Genomic DNA, 24,739 nt, shown 5'->3' on the forward strand with positions numbered 1-24,739 from the left:
CTGCCTTTCAGATATTTTGAATTAGATGTCCAGAAGACATCTTAAACTCAATATATATAAGACTACACTCACTATTTCTTCCTTTAGCTTTTCCTGTCATTGTGTAGGACAATGCTTTTGTCTCAGTCACTCAGGCTCACAATCTAAGTAGCATCCTACTTGGCTCCTTACTATCTTATTCCAATCTTATAGCCAATCTGTTGCCAAGGCCTGTGGATTTCACCTTTGAAACATATGTCTGACACTCCCCCTTCTTCCCTCTTACACTGCCACCACTCTAGGACAGGTCCTCAATACCTCATGGATAATGGACTGAAGGTCAGTCTGCCTGCATTAAGTTCCTCCCCAGTCCATTATGTCCTCCATTCAGTCACTAAAGTGATTTTCCTAAAGTAGAGGTCTGATCACGTCACCCCCAGTGGTTCCCTATCACTTCAGGATCAAATATAAAATCTGTTTGGCATTTAAAACTCTTCATAACCTAACCCTTTCCAACCTTTCAATCTTCTTATATCTTACTCCTCAACATGTACTTTTCAAGCTGGTGACACTGGTCTCTGTCTCCTGGCTATTCCTCAAACAAAACGCCCCATCTCTCTGCTCCAAGCATTTTCTCGGGCTATCTCCAATGCCTGGAGTGTGCCCCTTTCTCATCTCTACCCACTGCCTTCCCTGGTTTCCTTTAAGTCTCAACCATGATTCTATCTTCTACAGGGAACCTTCTCCAATCTGTCTCAATTCTGGAGCGTTCCCTCTGCTAATTATTTCCTATTTATTCTGTATATAGCTTGTTCGTGCATTATTTGTTTGCTTGTGGTCTCCCCCACTAGACTGTGAACTCACTTGAGGGCAGGAACTTCTACCTCTTTTTGAATCTCCAGTGTTTAGGATAGTGCCTGGCACTGGGGCTTAAAATGCTTATTGACTGACTGACTAAAAGCACAAACATAGGTAATCCAAATAACCTACCAAATGATACAATTGCAATATTATATAAATTATATATTATATAAATCAGAGGAAAACACTGAGGACATTTTGAATAGATGCTCTGCTTTTCCACCAGTTAAATACACATTGAATTTCAATAATTTAGTGAAGACACAAAACGGTTATTTCTCAGCAATGTCATCAAATCTACACTCATTTATCTTTCAAAGTACATCTTTCATGAAAAAATTCTAGTTGAAAGAGTATTTTATGACAGGCTTGATCCTTAGTCTCCATGTTATGGCTAAGAGTAGGATTTTTCATTTGAATTTATGAGTATCTGTTCAGCTGAAACTTGGCTAATATTATCTTAATCAATTTGAAAAAAATTATTGTATTTCATGTCAGACTTCAATAGCATTATGAGATACCCTCAGAGTAGTGAGATAAGAGATATATATGTAAGACTTGAATAGCAAGGTTACTTCCCAAATGATCAGAGTCCATCCTTCACTAATGTTTGTTACTTCCTATTCTCATACCAATTTTGCTACTAAGACCGTCGTATATGAATGTGGGTTTAATCTATACATACATACATGTATGTATACACACATAAAATCTGAAGTTAGAGGAGATGGAAAGGAAACAAGCATTTCTATAGCATCTGCTATTTGCCTAGGCACTGTGCTAAGAGTTTTATAAATATCTCATTTGATCCTCACAACAACCCTGGGAGGCAGCTGCTATTATAATTCCCATTTTACAGTTGATAAAACTATGGCAGATAGAGGCTAAGTGATTTACCCCTGATCACATAGCTAGCAAATGTCTGAGGCCAGATTTGAAGACAGGTCTTCCTGACTCTAGGTTCAGTGCTCTATCCACTGTACCACCAAGCTGTCTCTAAGCTGCCTACAGTTTGATTACTAAAGTCATTGCCCCTAAAATGAGGTACTAGAATGATCAGACGGACTCAACAGCAGTAGTATCACAGGGCTCTAAAAGAGAGGTGTCAAATTCTTGGCCTTTTGAGGCCCAGGTACAAAACAAAGCAGAATAAAATGTAACTGGGAAATGTTCAACAAAATAAACAAAAATGTAACACAAATAATGCAAATTTGTGTTTTTTTTTTTTTTACAGTAAATACGTGACCCACAGAGATCTCTTTTGTTTTTGGGTTTGATACCTCTGTTCCAATATGCCATTTTCATTCTGGTTGATTAGAAAGTAGCCTGATTTTAAAAATCAAGCTGTGCCACAGCACACAACTCACTGCCACCTCCAAAGTAAGTTTAAAATGAAGACTGCAGGAATCCCTCAAAATGCTTCATAGAAAAAAGAGTTACCTTCATTCCAAAGCGAGTATCTGGTTTATCTGTCCCATATATGTCCAAAGCCTCAGTGTAAGTCATAGAAGGGAAAGGAATAGTAAGAGGATTTTTGTCCTTAGGCCATGAATACTGAAGCAAACCTTCAATTAATTTCTGGATCCCAGTCTGGTCTATAAAAGACATCTCTATATCAACCTGAAATCAAGATAACATCACATGGATATCAGTTTCAATAGCTGTTACTAATATTTATAACCAAATTTCCCTTTTTTTTTAAAGAAATCAAAGGATTTTATATAGACATGTTATATGGATGACAAAAATCACTGGACTTCCATACGGAAGTCACATTCTAATTGCTTTTTAATTCAGATCTGGATAGCTAAATTAAGTTGACATAGATGAGAGTTTTTAGGAACTTTATCAGTAAATTTTGGGCATCATTAACAAGCAGAAGAAAATTTTGACATTCTTTTGGTAACCTGGTACAATAAGAAGGCAAGATGGGTTAAAAGTAGGATAATTAGTATATTAAAAAAAAGAAGTATAACTGCAATCAAGTTATGTTAGACATAGGACTAAAATTAAAAGAAATAAAATAAAGCAGTATGGTTTCTGTGGTCTTAGAAACATTTCTCACACAGCAAATAATAATGATGATAAACTGTGTTTACATGGTGCTTAACACAAATATAACATAAGGTTAGCCTGAGTTTATAAAATTCAGATGAATGAACTCATGATACCTGGGTAAATTCAGGTTGCCTTTCTGGCTTAGAACCTTCATCTCGATAACAACGGGCAATTTGGAAGTATCTGAAATGATAAGACCACCATTATTTTAAGCTCTGGAAGAAAGACGTACTCATTTTCCACCAAAGCACCATTTTAGCCATGCCAGAAAAACACGAATAAGAATGAATGCCACATCAGGAAGACATATTCCACCAGTTTAATCTCTCAACCTGTCTGAAGCTATTCCAAATCTTCTCTTCCCTTCTCAACCTTCCTCTTTCTACACAGTCCACCCTCACTTCTCAGTTGAGAACCTTGCCTCTTACTTTATGAAAAAACTGAGGTCGTTTGCAATGAGTTCTCTCTCTAACCCTCTGGCATCATTCCCCCACTCCTTTTCCCTGGTCTCTTGACAGAGGTAGCCCTTCTCTTTGCCACTCTCAACATTCACTTGATCCTATGTCCTTCTTCATCCTTAATCATCTCTCCATCTTTGAAGCATTCCTCAAAAACAAGGCTAAGTCTCCACCATCGTTAAAAGCTGTCACTAGACATTACCATCAGTGTAAACTGTTGTCCTATATCTCTTTATTCTTGGCTAAACTCCTTGGAAAAGCTGTTCACCTTTGTTACCTCCCTTTTTCTCCTTTTACCCACTCTTCAACCCTTTACAACTGGACTTCCCTCTATCCCACATCACTCAATTCAAAATGCTCTCTGAAAGTTAGCAATGATTTCATAACTGCCATCCCTGACAGTCTTTTCTTAGTCCCAATCTTTCTCAACCTGTTTTCTGCATTTGACACCTGGCCACGATCTTTCTTTACTGTTTTCTTTCGGGGTTTTTGTGACACTATTCTCTCCTGGTTTGCTTCCTGTCTCATTACTCTTTCTCAGATTCCTTTGTTAGCTCACCATCCCTATTATATCCCCTAACTGTAGTTGACCCTTATTCTTTTAAAATCTCTTAAAGTTTTCCCCAATTACATGTAAAAACAATGAATATTTGTTTTTTAAAGTGTCGAGTTTCAAATTCTCTCCCTCCTCCCCATTAAGACAAGCAATTTGATAAAGGTTATGTGTAGTCATGTAAAATATAATTCCATTATATTGTGAAAGAAAACACAGACAAAAAAAACCCCAAGAAAATAAAAGAAAGTTTAAAAAAAGTACTGCTAATATTTTCACATATGTGAAGTAAACAATTTGACCTTACTGAGTCCCTTATAATTGGTCTTTGATGTTAATCTTATATTTCTCCTGGATGTTATATGTTACAATTTCCCTTAAATTCTGGGGGTTTTGTCAAAAAAACATGGAAGTCTTTGAGTTTGTTAAACGTCCATTTTTTTCTGCATCTGTAAAATGATCTGGAGAAGGAAATGGCAAACCATGCCAGTATCTTTGCCAAGAAAACTCCAAACAGAATCACAAAGAGTCAGACACAAATGAAAAGACTGAACAAGTTTTTAAATTTTTTTTTTTCATTTTAAACTTAAATATAAAATGAGGAAAAAAATTGCCATGTACAAAGCAGACTATAAGAGAGGATTCAATATAAAACAACAAATTTCCATTTCAAGAAAACCTATATAATTAATACTACACATTGTTTTCAATGCTGCCCAGTTCTGTTTTGCTTCCTTGTTGGTATTCTTTTGTTCCCTGTGTACTTTTTATTTAATTTTTTTTCCTCTCCCTCTCTCCACCACCCTAAAGAAGGCTATAATTAAGTGTGGATATGTATGCCTATATATACACACATACATACACACATATACATACAATAGCTATACCTATATATACACCCATATACACTCATACATATATATGTAAGACTGTACTGTGCTTATTTCCTCCTATCATGTTTACCTGAAAGTAGATAACATCTTCCTTTATAAGCCCAATTATTTCCATGTTTTTCTAAATCAACCAGCTCACCATTTTCTACACCACAGCAATACTCCAATCCACTCATATCCTATCTGAGAGACTATGAAAATTGCGTACCCCTCCCCCCAATTTTCTTCATTTCTTCCATTCTTGGTTACATAGGTTTTATTTATACAAGAAAATTTTAATTTAAGATAATCGATATTATCCTTTTTACACTTCAACAATATTCTTGCCTTATAATATAAAGTTTAATACTGCTGAATCAACTTCCTTTACATCTTTTTTCCCCTGATTTCTTTGCAGTTCCTGACCTTTTGTTTTTCCAAATGAGTTTTATTATTTTTTCTAATTCAGAAAAAAAATTTAGTAATGAAATTGGGATGACCATTGAATAAATAGATTAGTTAGGTAAAATCGTCATTTTAAAAATTATTTTGGCTTTACTCATCCATGAACAATAAACATTACTTCAATTATTTAGATGTAAGTTTATTTGTATAAAAAGTGCCCTGTGTCTGTTCTGGAAGGTATATGCTTAGGTATTTTATACTGTTTAGGACCTAGACTCTAGGTATTTTAAATGGTATAAAACAATATTGAATAATATTGCTGACACAGTGTAGTTTCTCTATTTTTCCCTTTTGATGAAATCTATTTTCTGAGATCATGATTACTATCCCTAATTTTTTACACACTAAATTCTACTCCTGGTCTTTATTTTATCTTTGTATGTATCTCTCATTTTTATGTTTCCTGAAAGCAAAATATTGTTGAATTCAAATTTTTAATCTGCTGTTTTTGTGTCATAGGTACATTTGTCCCATTCATATTCTAAGCTACAAGCACTTGTGTATTTTCCTCCTTCCTCTTTTTCCTCACTATGCTCACCCCATTCATCCTATCCCTCCTCATTCCTCACTCACTTCTACCCACTACCTTGCCCTTCTATTTCTTCATCTACCCACTCCTCTAAGAGTCCCTCCTTTATCCTCTCCCCCACCTTCTCCCCTTGCCCTCTTATTTCTTTCTGAATTTGGCTTTTATAATATATTTGGCTTTTTGAATATGGGCTTTTATGCCCATATGTGTGTGTGTGTGTGTATGTTCTTCCTTCTTTAACCCATTCCTGATGAGAATAAGGTTTCAGTACTACCCACTCTCCTCCCACTAGCTTCTGCTGTATCAGTTTCTCCTTGTATACCTCATTTGTATGAGACAATTGCTCCTTTTTATCTCTCCCTACAGTTTATTTTTTTAGAATTACCCAATCGTACTCAGCTCAGCCCATGCCTTTCTTTCAAACTCCCCAAATAATGATAACAATCATAAGAGTACTGCTAATATTTTCACATATGTGAAGTAAACAATTTGACCTTATTGAGTCCCTTATAATTGGTCTTTGATGTTAATTTTATATTTCTCCTGGATGTTATATGTTAAAATTTCCCTTAAATTCTGGGGGGTTTTGTCAAAAAAAACATGAAAGTCTTTGAGTTTGTTAAATGTCCATTATTTTCTGCATTCAGGATTATACTTAATTTTGCTGGGTAAATTAACCTAGGCTGTAGCCCCATCTCTTCTGTGCTACAGAATACAATATTACAAGACCTACTATCTTTTGACTTAGTAGCTACTAAGTCTTATCTAATCCTAATTGCAAATTCCACAATGGTTAATTGGTTTTTTTCTTGTTGCTTCCAATAGTTTCACCTTAACCTGGGAGCTTTGAAACTTGACTATGACATTCCCATAAGTTTTCCTCCTGAGATCTCTTTCAGGTGGTGATCAATGGATTTTTTTCTATTTCTGCTTTGCCTTCTTGTTCTAGAACTTCAGGGAAATTTTCCTTGATAATTTCTTGCAATATTGAAGATTCTTTTTTTAATCATAATTTTCAGGCAGTCTAACTACTCATTATTTTTTTTATTTACTCTTTTTTTTTTTTAAATTTATTTTTAACACAATTTATAACAGATAAAGCAACTCAAACTTTTGGTCAGGTGATACATCTTTTTAAAGCATTTACAATATGAACCACAAAATAATTATTTTTTTTTAAACATAAGCCAACTGAGACACAGGTAATATTTATGTTACTAACTTCACAAGCTCTTGATCTAATTGTCTCCACAGTATTACTAAGAATAAAAGGACCCCAACTTAATGTTGTTGGTCTAAAGTCCTATGCCTAATAGCTTAATTTTAGACAGCCTCAGATGTTCCTCTACCCATAATCTATAATTGAATAGATCTGGTATTAAGCTTACAAACCTTTTGACTATAGGAAACTGCCACCAAGAGTAGGGATATTGCAGGGAAACAATATCTCCCCAACTTCAAGTCTATTCCAGGCAGGAGTAGATTGTCCATTTGTATTCAGTCAGGCTTAAAGTCTGCCAGGTGTCAGTGGGGAAATTGAGTCTGGAGAATCCCACCTCAGCCCATGCTGAACAGCTGCTCTCCCACTCTTCCCTTGAGATCACCTATGCAGTTCATACCAGCATCTCATGAGCATACTGGCATCATGTAATGGAGGCTCGGATCGCCTTTCTTGCTTCCCATACCTGGAGTTAGACTCAGAAGAACAGTCATTTAGTAGTCCCATAGCATCTAAAAATGGCAAGTTCCTATAACCAGGTTTAAAATATGATTATAGTTTCACTTTGGCTAAGGAACATCTTTTAGGCAAGTCTTAAGTGGTTTACATGTCTTTCTATACATGTTCTAGTTCCTGATTAAATGGCAATCATAAAATCAAATTTACCATTAAAACCTTGACTTTTCCATCAATGCCAAATTTTATCAGAGGTTACCTTCCTCTTGGAAAGTTAGACTGAAATTCTTTTCTCCAAACTAAAGATGTCATTGATTTAGTATCAGTAATTAATTCAATCTATTGTTTTAAAACTAATTGCTTTTACCTCACTTTGTAATATGACCAATTTTTCTCCCCATCACTCCTCTCCCCCCACTTCCTAATACCTTGCATTCTGGTTGCTCCTTCCCTCAATGTACCCTCCCCTCCATCACACTCCACCCCTGTCCTATCCCCATCTTCTCTCTTTTCTTGCAGGGCAAGATAAATTTCCATGCCCCTATCCCTGTAATTCTTATTTTCCAATTATATGTAATAAAAATTCTCAACATTCATTTCTACTACTTTGAATTCTAACTTTTCTCCCTCCCTCCTCCCTCCCCAGCCCCACTAAGAAGGGAAGCAATTCAATACAGACTAGACATGTGTTATTTTGCAAAAGACTTCCATAGTAATCATGTTGTGTAATACTAATTATATTGCCCTCTGACCTACCCTATCATCCTTATTATTCCCCCCTACAATTGACCTTGTCCCTTCTTGAAAGTGTTTGTTTCTAGTGACTCCCTTCTCCCATTTGCCCTCCCTTCTAACATTCCCTTCGCTCCACTTGTTGCCTCCTCTCCTACTTTCTTGTGGTGTGATACAAATTTTCATATCAAATTTAGTGAGCATTTTATTCCTTCCTTCAGCCACATGTGGGGAGAGTAGATTTATTCCCCTTGCCCCCTCCCCTTTTCCCTTATCTCCTCTATTGAATAAGATTTTTCTTATTTCTCTTATGAGTTATAGCCTGCCCCGTTTAATTACTCCCTTTCTCTTCCCGGTATTTTCCTCCTTCACCCCTTAATTCCTATTTTATTTATTTATTTATTTAGTGTGCGTGCGTGCGTGCGTGTGTGTGTGTATCATCTCTCCTTTTATAACACACCCTATACTCTCTATCTATGTATATATGTGTGAGTGTGTGTGTGTACAATCTCTCCAACTACCCAAATACTGAGAAAAGATTCGAGTTTAAAATATTTTCTTTCCATGTAGTAATGTAAACAGTTCAGCTTTAGAGAATCTTTTATAATTTTGCTTTCTTTTTTTTTTTTTCCCCTGTTTACCTTTTCATGTTTCTTTTGATTCTTGTCTTGGGAAGTCACATTTTTAAATACAGATCTGGTCTTTTCCTCAACATGAAATCTTCAAATTTGTCTCTATCACTGAATGTCCATTTTTTCCCTTCAAGTATTATATTCAGATATGCTGGGTAGGTGATTCTTGGCTTCAATCCCAGTTCCTTTGACTTCTGAAATATCCTACTCCAAGCCCTTTGTTTATTTAATGTTGAAGCTGCCAGATCCTGTGCTATCCTGATTGTATTTCCACAGTACTCAAATTGTTTCTTTCTAGCTGCTTGCAGTATTTTCTCCTTGATCTGGGAACTCTGAAATTTGGGCACAACACTCCTAGGAGTTTCTCTGTTTGGGTTTCTTTCAGGGGGTAAGTGATGAATTTTTTCAATATCCATTTTGCCCTCTGATTCGATAACATCAGGGCAGTTTTCCTTGATAATTTCATGGAAGATAGAGTCTAGGCTCTTTTTTTGATCATGGCTTTCAGGTAGTCCAATAATTTTTAAATTATTTCTCCTGGATCTATTTTCCAGGTCAACTGTTTTTCCAATGAGTTCTTTCACTTCATCTTTTATTTTTTTAAATTTTTGGTTTTGTTTATTAACTTCTTGGTTTAACTCATAGTCATTCTTTTCCCTGGACTCAATTCTCTCTTTCAATGAATTATTTTGTTCAGTGAGCTTTTGAACCTTCTCCTCCATTTGGCTAATTCTGCTTTTTAAAACCTCCTTCTCCTCGTTGGCTTTTTGGACCTCTTTTTCTAATTGGGTTAGCCTCTTTTTAAAGCTGCTATTTTCCTCAGCATTTTTTGGGTTCTCCTTTAGTAAGCTGCTAACTTGATTTTTAAGGTCTTCTATTGCCTGAGCCAAGTTTAAATCCCCTTTGGAGGGAGGGCCCTTGACTTCCTCTGACAGTATGCCTTGTTCTTCCTCATTCGAAGGGATGGGGAGAGACACCTGTTCCCCAAGAAAGTAACCTTCTCTGGTCTTTTTTTTCCCCCTTTTCTGGGCATTTTCCCAGCCAGTTACTTGACTTCTGAGTTTCCTCTCCACACCCACCTTGCCTCCTGGTCTGCCCAGCTAGCGCTTGGGGGCTGAGAATCAAATGCTGCTTCCCAGCCTGAGGCGGGGGGGGGGGGGGGGGGGGGGGGGGGGGGGGGGGGGGGGGGGGGGCCGCGGGGCTGCTATTCATGGGGCTTAGTTCCCTCAGGGGGTTTATGAGGAAACCTTCAACAATGGATCCGAGCTCCTGCCTGCTTTGGGAGCCCCTGTCTGCTGCTGCCTCCGCTGCTGCCTCCCGAGGGGGCCTAAGTCATGGGGACACCCTGCTCCCCTCTCAGCTAGCTGAAAAGACCCTCTCACTGACCTTTGGCCCCTGTGGGTGGAGGGACCTGGGCTGCTGCTGGAGATTCTGTCCCTGAAGTCTGCTTGGATCTGCTCCCCTCGGTGCCTCTCAGCCAAGGCAGGGCTTGGCTCTGCTCCAGGTCCAGTCTGCAACAGACCTTTCGAGGTTTTTCAGGTCTCTCTGGAACAGAAATCTCCTCTGCTCTGTTGTTCTGTGGCTTCTGCTGCTCTACAATTTGTTGGGAGTTCTTCTTTACAGGTATTTTATGGGCTGTGGGTTAGGAGCTAGCATATATGTGCCCTTCTACTCCGCCATCTTGGCTTCTCCCCCACTACTCATTATTTTGATCTGTTTTCTAGATCAGTTGTTTTTCTAATGAGATGTATCACTTTCTCTTCTATTTTTTCACTTTTGATTTTGTTTTATGATTTCTTGGTGTCTTAGAATGTCATTAGCTTCCCCTTGTTCAATTATAGTTTTCAAGGAATTATTTTTGAATCTTTATTTTCAGTTGTTTGACTTTCTTTTCATAATTTTCTTGATTTTCTTGGATTGCTTTCTTTTTTCTAATTTTTCCTTGATCTCTCATTTGATTTTTAAAGTCCTTTTTAAGTTCTTCCAAGAACTCTGTTTGGGCTTGGGACCATTTGACATTTCTCAATGAAAAAGGAGTGACTTTTTAAGCTCTATTACCTTCCTCTGAATATGAATTCAGATCTCTATCCTCATAGTAACTATTTATGGTTGGGTTCTTTCTCCTCGCTTACTCATTTTTATTTATTTTTTTGCTTTATTTTGTAGAGAAGGCAGCGTCCCAAGTTTCTGTTTTTTTTGTGCTGCTGTTTTCAGAGCTGGTGGGGAGTGGCAGGGGGACAGGTCCTGTAAGTTTTCAGTTCTTCTAAGGTGGTATGATATGTGGATAGGTAGGATCACTGTTTTCCTGGAATTTGCTCCAATCTGTGAGTGACCACAAGAGCTCTCTTCTGCCCTGGAACTCTAATCAGGGTTCTTGCTTCCTAGCGGTCACGTTTTATTGCTCCTCTTCGCTCTGGGACTGTGATCTGGAAGAACATACAGGCAATGCAACAAATTCCTGTGCCTAGTGCCAGTAAAGGGTCCCTTGTAATCTCTTTTTGACCAGTTGTCTGGCTTCCTTACTGTCAGTAAGCTGAAAGCTCTGGAAACAGGTGCTGCTGATTCAGCCAGGAACAATCTGTGCTTCACTCTCATCCCAGTGTGAAAGACCTTTCCTGCTGACCTAAGTTGTCTTACGATGGAAAATTATTTCACCTTACCCTTTTGTTGGTTTGCTCCAAAATTCATTTTGAGGTGTTTTTTAAAGTTGTTTGAAGGGAAATTTGGGAGAGCTTAGGCAAGTCTTTCCCTTTATTCTACCATCTTGGCTCTACCTCTGACTCCATGTCTCTTCTACTTGCTCCCACTCACAAAACCACCATCCAAGGTTCTAACCTAGGCCCTCTTTTCTTCTCCCTCCAGGTAACCTTATCAGCTACCATGGATTTACTTACCATCATGGTGCAGATGACTCCCACATTTCTACTGTCCAGTTCCAGTCTTTCCCCTGAATACTGACTCCGTATCCCAAATTGTTTATTGCACATTTCAAACTAGATGACTTGGAGATATCACACTCTGTATATCCAAAACTTAACTTATCTTTTTCCCTTAACCCTTCTAATTTGTGTCAAAGGCACTGCCATCCTTCCAGTCTCTAAAGGATTATTACCTTGGCATTATTTTGGACTTACCCACATATTCAAAGAGTCACCAAATCTTGCTATTTCTAACCTTCAAAACACCCCTCAAATGCAACTCCTTTACCCCACTCGTACAACTACTATTTTAGTTCAGGTCCTAACCTCTAACCTAGATGAGGCCTCTTAACTGACCTTCCTGCCTTATGTCTTACTTTACTCCCATCACCTCCACCCTTTTATCAAAGTATTTTTCCTTAAGCACAAATATGACCATGTGATTTTGCTATTTAATCAACTTCGGTGGTTTCCTACTGCCTGCAGAATAAGATATAAGTTCTTCCATTTATCTTTTAAAGCCTTACATAATCTGCCTCCAACCTTTCTTTCTAGACTCAAAGAACATTGTTCCCCTGCCTGCACTTTGGGATATAGTCAAATTGGCCTTCTTTCTATTCTTCATAAACAATGACACTCTCCTTTCCATTCTGGGGCTGCAGAGGTCATTAGCAAGCCAGAAATGTACCCTTTCCTTATTTCTGCCTCAGAGAAGACCCTCTTTTACAGTACAAGTCCCTTTTTCTGTATTTTCCTGATCCCCAACAGTGTGACCCTCTGAAACTACTTTGGATTTAATTACTTTGGATATATCTGCATTATTAACTTTACATTTATGATGTATACATTTTTACACATACTTTTAATCTTTTCCATTAGAATGTAAGTTTCTTATGAGTGGAGATTGTTTTTTCTTGGTACTTGAATCTCCAGCACATAGTAATGTCTTAATAAATGCTTGTTGATTTAATAAACTTAATTCTTTCTTCTGCTCATCACTTAAGAGTGCCATTCCTAAATCTATATTGCAATCTTTTGGTAATCAATCCATTAGGACAGAATTTCATTGTATTTTACAGATTTCTGCTAAAATACCTGTAAATATCCTACCCTTCTCAGAAGTCTGAGTTCCTAAACATTCCTGTGTTTGGTAATAGCTAGACTGAAGAAATCTTACCTGTCAAAACCAGCAACCATCAAAAGCTGCTTGAACTGTTGAGGACTCTGAGGAAGAGAATAAAACTTTCCAGGTTCCCTTGATGGTACCACAAATTCTTTTGCACCCTGATATCAAAGCAAGAAAAATAATGGGAACATTGCTGAAAATTAAAAGCAAAGTATAAATAATTGGCCAAAGCTACTATTATACATAACTAAGATCAAGCAATTTGAAGTTAAAAAAAGTTCTGGCTTAGCAGCTGGACCATCAAGATTATTTTGTGCATTATTTTCTACTCAAGTAAATATTATTTCCTATATTTAAATATAAACTCATTAAAAACAGGGACTGTTCTTATTTATTCTATGCCTTCTCTACACTGTCTTCCTTGTAAACAGTAGACACTCAATTAATGTTTGTTGAATTGTTGCTTAAACTGTAGTTACTAAGTCAATCAATAAAATTTTGTGCAAAAATACCAAAGCTTGGTAACTCAGTACTCTTCTTGGATCTTTCAGATGAAAGCTAACTAATAGTAGAACAGGAGGATTCACCATGTATCTTTCCCAGCCCCTTATCAATTAAGTATCTAAAAAACATGAAAATAAAAGTTAGACCCATCTTGGTGATGTCATCTGTTCCTGAGTTCAAATATTGTCTCAATACACACACGTACAATCTAGTCCTAATCTTTCCTACTTCAGTCACATATCACTCACTGCCTGCTACACTGCCACCTACTTTTTGTGGATGCCTCAAACTAAAGCAAGTTCAAATATTCCCCTCAAACTCTCTCTCCTTTCTTCCAAATGTCCCCATCTCTGCTTAGGCCCTTAGGGTACAGCCGTATTTACAGTCACACTGTTGATAACCCTGGCATTGCTGGCTCTTCCCTCTTTCCATCCTCTTGATGTTGTCAATTGTTGAGTCTTACTGATCCTAGTTCCATTATATATCTCTTGCATTTGCTCCCTCATGAAGCTGCCACCCTAGCTCATCTCCTTATCAATTCTCACCTGCATTATTTTAACAGCCACCTAATTCACCCTCTTTGCTTACAGTTTTTCACCTCTCCATTCCATTCCCCATACAATTACCAAAATCATCTTCCTAAGGCATAGGTCTGACAGTGTCACTCCTGAGCTCAAAAATCACTTCCTCTGGGCACAAAGATAATTTTAGAGCTGGGTATTTAAAGTGGTCAATATTCTTGTTCCTACTCATCTTTCCTGATTTATTTAAAAGACTCTCTTTTGCTAAGTTTATGTTCTAGCTTAACCAGCCTACTTGTTCCCTAACTTGCCATTGCCTGTCTGTCTCCAATGCTTGGAATGCACTCTGTCCTTAGAAGCCTTTTGTCCTTTAAGACTCAGCTCATATGTCACCTTTGGAGGTGGAGCCTTTCTTCAGTTTCTAAGTTGTTGGTGCTCATTACCTCTCTGAGTTACCTTGTGTGGACTTATCTGTGTCCATGTGGTACTACCCCAGTAGAAGGTAAACTCTTTAAGGAAAGAACTATTTCCGTTTCGTCTTTCAAACTCCAGGGCCTGGAGCAGCTCCTAGCAAAGAGCAGGGGCTTAATACTTGCTGAGTCAAAGTGAAGTCAGAAGAAAAACAAAATGACATGTTTCAGAATATTAAGATATTAAGGAAAAAGTGACAGAAAACTGAGTGAGAAATATACATACCCCTGGAGTTTTCTTAAATAATGTTGGTGTTTCAATGTCCACAAACCCTAAAAGAAGAACATCCAATTTGTAATTAGTCAACTAAAAAAGCCCAGAACGAAGTACATCGTCTCTGAAAGTGTTCCTAGAATAGGCATTCTGGTTGGTGGATGCCACCTCATTTATTAGTTCCAGTTTCCACAAATGCCACCAAGAACCAGGTTTTAGGGATTTGGTAAATCCTATCTTTCTGTAACAACTTCATCGTTGGCATACAACAATTGACAAACTATTTACGATTCCTTATCTCTTGTTGCTGTCCAGGTTTTCTGAATGTTACATGAGAATGTCAAAGATAACAAAAAATTTAAATGAGAACTAGAAAAAAATTTCCCAGGCTGCCACCAGTGATTTAAGTACAAGATGGTTAAAGAAAATGACCCATATGCCCTACTTTGAATGGCTGAAAGGAATGACTAGATGGGAGGCTAAGCAGAAGCACTTCTTGACTTGCCCAAGTCACACAGGGAGTAAGTGGTAGAGCTGGCATGCAAGCCCAGGCCCTCTGACACCAAACCCTGGGTCGTTTTTACTCTATCATGTTGCTTCCCTTAAGGTAGCACTTTAAGTCTTGCAGCCTCAGTTCGTTCAGCTACAAAACAGGAGCTATCATTATCTTATGAGTCTGTGAGGAAAGCCCTTTATAAGCTTTAGAGAAGTAATATAAAGATGAGCTATTATTATTCATCTTCCCAAGTTTGTTTCAACTGAAGATCTGACAAGCATGCCTTTTGTCTTTGTCATTTGGATCTGATAATCATTTCTGACTCACTGACCAGACTTCTAGATTATTTTTCTGATAAAAATATTCTGAAAATAGCCATTATTTTACTCAGTATATGCTGAATGCATCATAGACTCGAGGTGACAGGTCCATTTCAGTAAACAGAAAAGATGCTGGAGTACTGAGAGGAGGAACACTCCGATGCTGCTTACCATGCAGATTACAGAGGTATTCCCGCATTTTCATGACCATCTGGGATCTCAGTCTTAGATTATACTGCATTTGGGAACCACGTAAGTCTAAGTAGCGATATTTCATACGAAGAGCTTCTGTTTTCTAAACAAATTAAAAAAAAATGGTATCCATGTAATCTTAAGAATTTTCTACCTCTACAAAATATGCTTTAAACAAATATTAAAAGATGTAATTTTTCAGACAAATATTTTTTCTAAAATGAGAGCATAACTTTAATTTCTATCATATAATGCATCAGCATTTATATATCCAGCCCCAGTATGTCTTCATTCTAGTTCTTCATAATCCAGGAAGGGTATAGTGTTGCTGTTACCCTCATATTTCTCAAATGGCAGAAGGCACAATCTTAACTCCACAGATTTCCACTTAATCAGTTTCTGATTTAAATTTCAAGTTTTTCACCCTTGAATGGAACTAGTCTCCTTTGAGAAATGCTACCTACCCTGTCACTTCTATTTATTTAATCTTTAGTTCAATTTCAAAATTGTTTTAGTCCATACACATCAACTAAGAATTTATTCCTTAGCACAGGATTCTTTGAAAGAGATAAAATGCTGGGAAATAGAACAGAAAGGGAAGAGCTAGTATGCAAACTTTCATAGCAGTAAAAATAGTTATTAAATAGTCAGGGACATGTCAGTCGTTATGCTACACCACTGTTGACATGGGAGCAGAAAGCCAATCAGAAGGTTACTGCAACAGTCCAGAAAAGAAGGGAGGAGGGCTTGAACTAGGATTGTGGCTATTGATGAAAGAGAGACCGTGACAGGAGAAGCGATAAGACTAAACAATGGTTAGATAAATAGAAGTGACTTCAAAGTTGCAAAACTGGAAGACTGAAAGAATGGCAGTGTCAATAAAAATATGTTCCCGAAGGAAGGAATGATTGATGTCATCATTACATGAAAGTCAACTACCTTTCAACAGTTAGGAGAAAAAGCCAACAGATTCAACACAAGTAATCTTAGACAAAGCCATTTCAGTTGAGTGATGTACCAGAAAACAGACAGTAAGTGAGTGGTTGGTAAAGGAAGTGAGAGAAGAGGCAATAGGAAAAATGACTGTTTCTAAGGTGTTTGGCTGGGAAAAGGAGATCTCATACATGCACATAATATTATACGTGTGTGTCTGTGTATGGGTGTGTGTGCATATATATGTATACGCACACACACACACATATATATACGTATATATATATGCACATACACACACCCGTACACAGACATATATACATACATACACATATACACCTTCACACAGAGAGAAATATATATGACTGTAGCTTGAAAGAATGGTAGAATCAAGTGAAAGATCTTGAAAAGATGGTGGAAACCTGAGTGTGTCTTGTTTGGTGGTAAGGGAGGATCTAGAAAATAAAGGATCCTGAAGCGATACGGGAAGAGAACAACTGAAGAGGCAAGCTCTTGGAGGAGACAGCACAGAATGGAATCAAGGTTGTACAAACAGAAGGGTTGGCCTTGGCAAGACAAGGTCACCTCTTCAATGAGACTGGTTCAAAGGACAAGAATGGGGAGGATACAGCAGATGCCTCAGGGGTCCAGACAACACGACAGGGCAATGCTTACCTACCTGATGACACAAGCAGTGATTTGAGGTACAGTTTATTTTTCCCTTAGCAGAAAGCATCCTAAATTATGGTGATCATGCCTACTCTTCTCATGAAGCCTGAAGTGGCTGTGATCATATGAAGGTCCTCAATGCTGTCCTAAACTCGAGCAAGTACAAGGTGCAATGTGTGCCCTGAATAGATTCCAACCACCACTTCCACGCCAGGCACAAGATTAAAAACAGTCACAGGAAGATGGCACAGACTGGCAGAGATGGACGAGTTTACCAGAAGTGACAAACTAGCCCTCAAAGAATAGATATCCAGAATGTGTGAGGGTAAAATATTAATCTACCTCCCAACACAAAAGATGTTTTTTGGATACCAAGGGAATTATAGCTATTTGAGGATAGTTCATAGAGAAGTTGTGACACAGGAAAATATAAGGTGTCTCTATCATAAAGTGTTTTTGTTTCACTGTTTGGAAATCAATCTTTTCTTTAATAGTCCCTATTAAGGTTCTACTTTTCTTTGATAATATCAACATTTCCTGTAAACTGTATAAAAAAAAAAAGAGAGTAGTGACCTTCATAAAGTCCTTAATTTCAAAGGGTAGCTTCTTGCAGGAATTCAAAAGCTCAGCTGTTTTCACTTCAATTTCAATTTCACCTGTTGGCATTTTCTAAAAAGGGGAAAGACATACTTCTTTTAAAAACCACACATTAGGACACAGGACCTTGAATCTCTCAAAACAATCTGAGGGGTTTTTAATTGTCCCTTAGTAGAATATAGTCTGTGTATTTGCCCACAGGGTTACAAGGCAAACTGAATTCAACAATTTAAGACATGATGTGCTGTCCCTTTTGCTCTCACCTATGTTTAGTGAAAGTGATTCCAGCTTTGTTGCCTTTCCTGGATGGAAGTTTAAGCTTATAAACTAAATTTTAGTAGATTTATGTTCCAGATGAATACACATCCTACTTTTATCTTCCATCTACATAAAGGCACCTGTATTTGTGTTATGTAATAACATGCACAAAATTTAAAGATACTTATCATGCACTAAAGGACAAATGTATGTATTCAATTCAACTCAATAAGCACTTATTAAGTGCCTGCTGTGTGCCAGGCACTGTGCTAAGTGCTGGGCATACAAGAAGAGGCAGAAGATAGTTCCTGCCCTCAAGGAGCCTACTGAATAACAGGTGAGGCAACATGCAAATAAACACATACAAAGCAAACACAAAGCACTTTTGTGCAGGCTTTTCAAAGGATCTTGCCAATGACTATCTTTTCATGTGCTACATTTCCCTAGGATGTGAGCTCCTTGAGGGAAGGGACTATTTTTCATTTGGTCCTTGTATCTCTAGAACCCAGCACAGTTCCTTGCACAAAACAAGTGCTTAATAAGCCCATGTTGGTGCCACATAATTATGGGAAACCACATAAACAAACATGGAGAAAGGGGTTGTTTTTTGGTCTGGTCTTGCAATTTTATCAGTATTGGGAGCCACCAGTGAAGAACTATCATTAAGTGACTTGCCTGGATCATAAAGCCAAGTTATGTCTGAGGTGGGACTTGAGCCAAGGTCTTCCTGACTCTGAAGTCAACCCCTCTCCCCAGGCCAAGCTACCTCTCATCTAGAGATTTAGGTGTGACAAAGCTGTCCATTTTTAGTGCTGCTCTAGTAAAAGTCAACATCCCTAAGTACAAGTGCTCACATGTCCACACACATACACATTGTATAAAGGAACAAATACATACATCTAGACATGCACATATAAAATAAGATGAGACATATTTCCAATCCCAGTTCCATGAAATTTACGTAGACAATTTTTGAAATACTGACTGGATTTTCCTGCCCCGGAGGCCGAGAGATAACAGTTCCAGTAACCTGAACAACAGATTCTAGGGGAGCTTCACATAACAGCTTCTTCACGGAGGCAGCTGACTATAGGAAGGAAAAAAATAGTTACGAGAAACACAGTGATCTGGAAGGGATTTTCAGGGTCACCAATGTGATTCTTGGAAAAGGATTCGTGTTTTACAAATAAGGTGCCAGTGTCTCAAATAATGTTATTGCTATTACATTTGTGACTTTTATTGAATACTAAAAAGGTTTTTTTTTCCGCCCTTAGAGTTCCTTATAATGAGGTCAAAATCGCAGTCAAGTTTCTTAAATCTTTTTTGGCAAAGAAGGTGAAAAGCAGATTAACCCTTTGAAACCAAAGCCCATTCATTTTGTATGAAAATGCCTCTATGTGTTAAGGGAAATTCAATCCAGTAGAATCACAGGCATTAACATGGTGTATGGAGCACAACCTGATGTCACTAAACTCATCCTGGATGCCTGAGAGTTTATTTCATATTACAGAAACATAAGATTTAAACAAATACTATTTTCCCCTGAGGAGCATTAACACTAACAAGAAGCAGTATGCAAAGTAGAAACCAATGCCATCCTGCCGGCCTGGTGACAAAATATCAATACTTTAAATCATCCACAAAAGTTGAGCTCAATGCTGCAGTACACTAATTTTCCTCCCTCACACATCCAAGAGTTTTTCCCAAATAAAAAGACTTCTCTCTTACCTCATCTTGAGGAATGACGACTTGAATTAGCCCATGGAAATCTCTCAGGACCAGGAAAAGGCTTTGCCTAATTCATAAAGAATAAACACTTTTGGAAAAAAAATGAATTTCTGAGGGTAGCCTTTAAATAAGTGTTTAAAAAAATGAAAGTAGTCAAGGGAATTCTCAAATACATTTTTCACAAAAACTGTGCACTTTTTACTAGCCATCCCACTATATTTAATTGCAGTGCTAAACATAAAGACAGGGACTGGACCTATGATTTCACTAGCATAGTGAACTCCTGGGTGAGGGAACTCTCCCTCCCAAGGCAGTTTGGCACCTTTTCTCCAACTTAGTCAAAGAAGGTGACACAGGGCACTCTCTTGGGTTTACTCTGAGGGTCACACAGCGTATCCAAGGCAGGACTTTGAACCCAGGTGTTTCTGTTTTCTACAGGGTCTATTAGGTCAAGTCAAGAAATTTCTGTCTTGAGTTTACTAGAAGCAAATCTAATTAGCAATATTTGGAATACAGTTATATAGATATTTTTCCTTTATCAAAAAAAAAAAAAACCCGCCAAAGCACTATTTTCCCAGGTCCGATATCCCCTCTGAGTAATTATTTATTTTTTTTATCAGATAAGCTCTAGAGATAGAAGTACTTGGAGACCATCTGCAGGCCTTCTGGTTCAACCCCATCTTGTGGCTGATAAGAAGACTAAGGTCAAGGGGATTTCAGCAACTTGTCCGAAGTCCCAGGAGTCGGGAACCAGAAGCAGCGTCTGAGGCCTCTGACACCTTTCCTTTGTATCATGCTGTGTCTTAAATCTTTTCAATGTGAATTATGTAGTCAACCTTAGGATAACTCTTAGAACTGCACAAATACAGTATTTGGGATAAATGGTTTGGTCATAAAAAAAGTTAAACATATGGCATTTGTGTAAATCACTATTACCAGGGCTGTATCATTAGTGTTACCACTGTAGAGGTGTGAATTCATTTGCCATTTTTCAGGTCAGTTTTAAATAGAATATTTTCACAGCTTTTAACCTTGCCTTAATGAATAAGTTCTTGGTTAAGGCTTAGACTCCCATAAACTAAATTGAGAGTAAGATAAACTATTTCTAAACACCTCTTGGGCATTGATTTTGGTCACATAGCCAAAAGGGAACAGTTCAACCCAAGCACAAGTCTCTGGGCTCCTCCAAATTAGCAGCACTGCCAGGAGGTAAAGACTTACTACCAGGCACTTAAACAAATGTTACTGGTGCCACAGCTTCAGTTATGTAGTTCCTCCTTACAGATATGGCTAGAGTAGACTACAATCAGGAAGGCTTAACATTTAAAAGAAATAAATTCTTATTATGATTTTTACCTTGAAATAAAAGCCACAATCAGGTAAAGGCTGTGAAATCCACAAAGAAAGACCTTTTTAAATCTTAAGACAGAAAAAATGCTAGAAACACTGTGGGAAAACTGCAGGGAGCCAATTCTTTTTTACTGTTCCAGCTGTCTTGAAAGTCCATGGAGTCCTCAGACTGGGAGATGAGAAGGAGCTGACTGATCATCTAATCCCACCCCTTCATTTTCTGGATGATATAACTGAGGACTGAAGACCTGTTGGAGGTCTCATGGAGTTCTGCTTAGGGGAGCTATAACTTGAATGTAGGGCCTATGATTAGAAATCCAATGCACTGCCACTGTACCACACTCAGAAACCTCAAGTATCCTTAAAAGTTCTAATTCACTTTACCTTCTGTACTGAATCCATCCACACAATGTGACTTCTTGGCCCAAGTGAGAGGAACGCAATTCTCCACAAGTATTAGTCCGGACAACAAAGCTATTCAAATCTATTAAATGAAAAATGCTAGTGGAATTACATGAGATATCAATTTCAAAAAATAAAGATATGCTTCTTAAATGAGTTTATATCTATATTCAAAGCGAGTTAAACAAAGGACTCCAAGCCACAATAGCTTTGGCATTCTGTTCCCTGCGAGTAGACTCAGCCTCTTCTCTCCTGTCTTTCTCCCCCTCCCCTTCCTTCTCTCAAAGGAAGGTCAATTTGGATGGACAAAAGATGCCCAGTTAACTTGGGCTTTACTGGCTAGTCTCCGTTCCCTTCCTTTCTCTTCTCTCTTCTGGACCCTCCTGGCTTCAGAATGATTATCAATAGTTAACAGTTGCTGTTTCCCTCCCAGCCTGATGTTTTTCTTTTCTCTGTCTCATTAAAGGGGCCATGCCCTGGCTACTTCTTAAACAGGCCTATTCAATGAATGGGCATTACCTCACCCTAAGTGAGTTCCTGCCCAGTGCATCCTGGGGAATATCTGGTCACTGGATTTAGGTGGCTCTGGAGGAGAAGTGAGGCTGGTGACCTGCACAGCCCTCCCTCACTCAAAACAAAGTCAAGTGCATGTCATGTTATCATTTCTCTGATGGCATGGTCTTCGGCAACGAAGGATGAGCACAACAATAAAGCTTATGGAATACTTGATGTCAGACACGTATTTCATCAGTGTTAGTCACCTCAACAAAGGCTGCAACCCTCCGAGGTCAGCCAGTTCCTATCGTTGTAGACAATCTTTGAGACCTGATGTGGAAAGTTATCACCTTGGGACCAACCTACTGGTGAGTCTCTGTACCTGACCAGTTCACATACTACAGATTTTTTTTTGGGGGGCCTGTATGGAAGGGCTTTCTATGTTGGGCTGGACGCATTAGTTTAGCCTTGGTTAGCAAAGGTCACCCCCATGCCAGAGTGAGTATAATTGTATTTAATACTAATAATGATTGAAAGGCACCATGATCTAGTGGATACTGGGTTGGGGGCTGAGTCAGGAAAACCTAGGTGTAAGTTCTATCTCAGACACACACTGGCTGGGTGACCCTGGGCCAGTCATTTATCCTCTAAGTGCTCCCAAGCAATTCTCTAAGGCTATGATGAAGTCCTGTAGAACTGTTACCAGTTTGCATTGGTAGATGAGTTTCTGCAAAAAAAGCTCCCTACATCAACGGTATCACAAGTATTGGCTGAAAAAAGATTACTTAATTCCTAGAATCAAACATTTTGACAGGAAGGGATCTTTTGACAATAATGCTTAAGATTCATACGGTGCTTTAAGGATTTGCAAAGTGCTTGATATACATCCTCTCATTTTATTCTCAAGAGATTAGCACAGCACCTGGCATGCAGCAAGTGCTTAACATATGCCTGTTGACTTGAGAACAATTCTTTGAGGTAGGTACTGTTACAATCCATTTTATAAATGAAGAAACCAAAACTGAGAGAATAAGTGACTTGTCCAGAGTCACAAACCTAGTAAACGTCCGAGGCTGGACTGAACTCTAGGTCACCCTGACTCCGAGGCCAGTCAGCTCCTACCTCTGTAGATACTTCCACTGCAGTTGCCCTTAAGGAATTTAATAAACGATGACTCCTATTTCTGCAGTACTTTATGAATTCCATTCCTTCTTACTGGTGGGCTACTGATCGCTAAAGCAAAGGCAAGGATCTTATGTACAGCCTAAGGTGTTACAGCTGGAAAGGGGCCTTAGATCATCCATTCCAAGCCTCTTACTAGAAGAGGAGTGATGACTTTGGATTGCTTTTTTAACATCTCCTGCTTTACAAAGCTTTTCAGCAGCAAGGAATAACAGAGTGAAAAGAACATACATGTATGTACACACACACACGTACGTCTCTATACGGGGTGTCCCAAAAGTCTTAGTGCCGTTGGAAGCTTTAAGCTTTTAAAAACAGCAGCTTCCAATGGCACTAAGACTTTTGGGACACGGACACCAGACTAATCTACCCAAACTGATTAACTTCGCTGTGCCAGACGCTGCTCTGCCGGGGAGGCCCCCCGCAGTGAGCAGACTCCACAGAAGTCGGCCCAAGCTTCACCTGAGGTTCTCTTCTGCGTGCTGAGCGTCAGACGCCGGGCGCAGCAGCCCAGCAGCGGCGGGGTGGTCTTTCTGGCAGGTCCTGCCCAGCTCCTGCACATCCTGTTCACCAGGCACAGGCCCCAGGGCAAAGGCATGCTGGAGCCACAGGCGGAGCAGCGGCTGGCGAGGCTTCCGCGGGCAGTCTGGGAGGAACCGAATGGACTATGTGGGAAAAGAAATCCCCTCCCGCTCCAGGAAGAAGGACCCCACGCGACTGAATCCTTCTCCTCGGACTGCGCTGGGCCCCTGGGCTAACAGCGGCGTGACCCAGGCCTCCACTGCGCTGGAAAGTCTGCTGCCAACTCCCAGCTTGTGTGTATGTATGAGCTGGGGGGCGGGGCGGGGGGTGCGTGCGCTGGGGGGGCGGGACGGCAGGTGCGTGCGCTGGGGGGGCTGGGCGGGGCGGGAGGTGCGTGCGCTGGGGGGGCTGGGCAGGACGGGAGGTGCGTGAGCTGGGGGGGCTGGGCAGGACGGGAGGTGCGTGCGCTGGGAGGGCGGGACGGGAGGTGCGTGCGCTGGGGGGGCGGGACGGGAGGTGCGTGCGCTGGGGGGGGCGGGACGGGAGGTGCGTGCGCTGGGGGGGCTGGGCGGGACGGGAGGTGCGTGAGCTGGGGGGGCTGGGCAGGACGGGAGGTGCGTGCGCTGGGGGGGCGGGACGGGAGGTGCGTGCGCTGGGGGGGCGGGACGGGAGGTGCGTGCGCTGGGGGGGCTGGGCGGGACGGGAGGTGCGTGAGCTGGGGGGGCTGGGCAGGACGGGAGGTGCGTGCGCTGGGGGGGCGGGACGGGAGGTGCGTGCGCTGGGGGGGCGGGACGGGAGGTGCGTGCGCTGGGGGGGCTGGGCAGGACGGGAGGTGCGTGCGCTGGGGGGGCTGGGCAGGACGGGAGGTGCGTGCGCTGGGGGGGCTGGGCAGGACGGGAGGTGCGTGCGCTGGGGGGGCTGGGCAGGACGGGAGGTGCGTGCGCTGGGGGGGCTGGGCAGGACGGGAGGTGCGTGCGCTGGGGGGGCGGGACGGGAGGTGCGTGCGCTGGGGGGGCGGGACGGGAGGT

At 40.0% G+C, this 24,739-nt stretch overlaps 2 protein-coding genes across 4 annotated transcripts in view; one reads left to right on the forward strand and one right to left on the reverse strand.

The window, feature by feature from the left end:
* DARS2 (aspartyl-tRNA synthetase 2, mitochondrial) overlaps nucleotides 1-24,739 on the reverse strand; it is a 44,374-nt gene that overhangs the window by 18,973 nt on the left and 662 nt on the right. For 2 of the 3 annotated variants that reach the window (XM_072648584.1, XM_072648585.1), the window contains exons 2-11: nucleotides 23,652-23,835; nucleotides 21,495-21,594; nucleotides 19,761-19,827; nucleotides 19,018-19,119; nucleotides 17,751-17,846; nucleotides 15,555-15,678; nucleotides 14,580-14,626; nucleotides 12,910-13,016; nucleotides 3,012-3,081; nucleotides 2,281-2,460 (exon numbers count right to left, since the gene is read on the reverse strand). In XM_072648584.1, the coding sequence (XP_072504685.1) occupies nucleotides 2,281-2,460; nucleotides 3,012-3,081; nucleotides 12,910-13,016; nucleotides 14,580-14,626; nucleotides 15,555-15,678; nucleotides 17,751-17,846; nucleotides 19,018-19,119; nucleotides 19,761-19,827; nucleotides 21,495-21,594; nucleotides 23,652-23,787 (1,029 nt within the window). In that variant the 5' untranslated portion in view covers nucleotides 23,788-23,835. Of the gene's footprint in view, nucleotides 1-2,280; nucleotides 2,461-3,011; nucleotides 3,082-12,909; nucleotides 13,017-14,339; nucleotides 14,451-14,579; nucleotides 14,627-15,554; nucleotides 15,679-17,750; nucleotides 17,847-19,017; nucleotides 19,120-19,760; nucleotides 19,828-21,494; nucleotides 21,595-23,651; nucleotides 23,836-24,739 lie in introns of all 3 variants that reach the window. The other variant, XM_072648583.1, reaches the window with a different exon arrangement.
* CENPL (centromere protein L) overlaps nucleotides 23,724-24,739 on the forward strand; it is a 37,408-nt gene continuing 36,392 nt past the window's right edge. Inside the window, exon 1 of the mRNA XM_072648590.1 lies at nucleotides 23,724-24,008. The gene's annotated coding sequence lies outside the window, so the exon portion shown is untranslated. The remainder of the gene's footprint in view (nucleotides 24,009-24,739) is intronic.

Source organism: Notamacropus eugenii, chromosome 2 (genome assembly GCF_028372415.1).
Source record: "Notamacropus eugenii isolate mMacEug1 chromosome 2, mMacEug1.pri_v2, whole genome shotgun sequence".
Lineage (NCBI taxonomy): Eukaryota > Metazoa > Chordata > Mammalia > Diprotodontia > Macropodidae > Notamacropus > Notamacropus eugenii.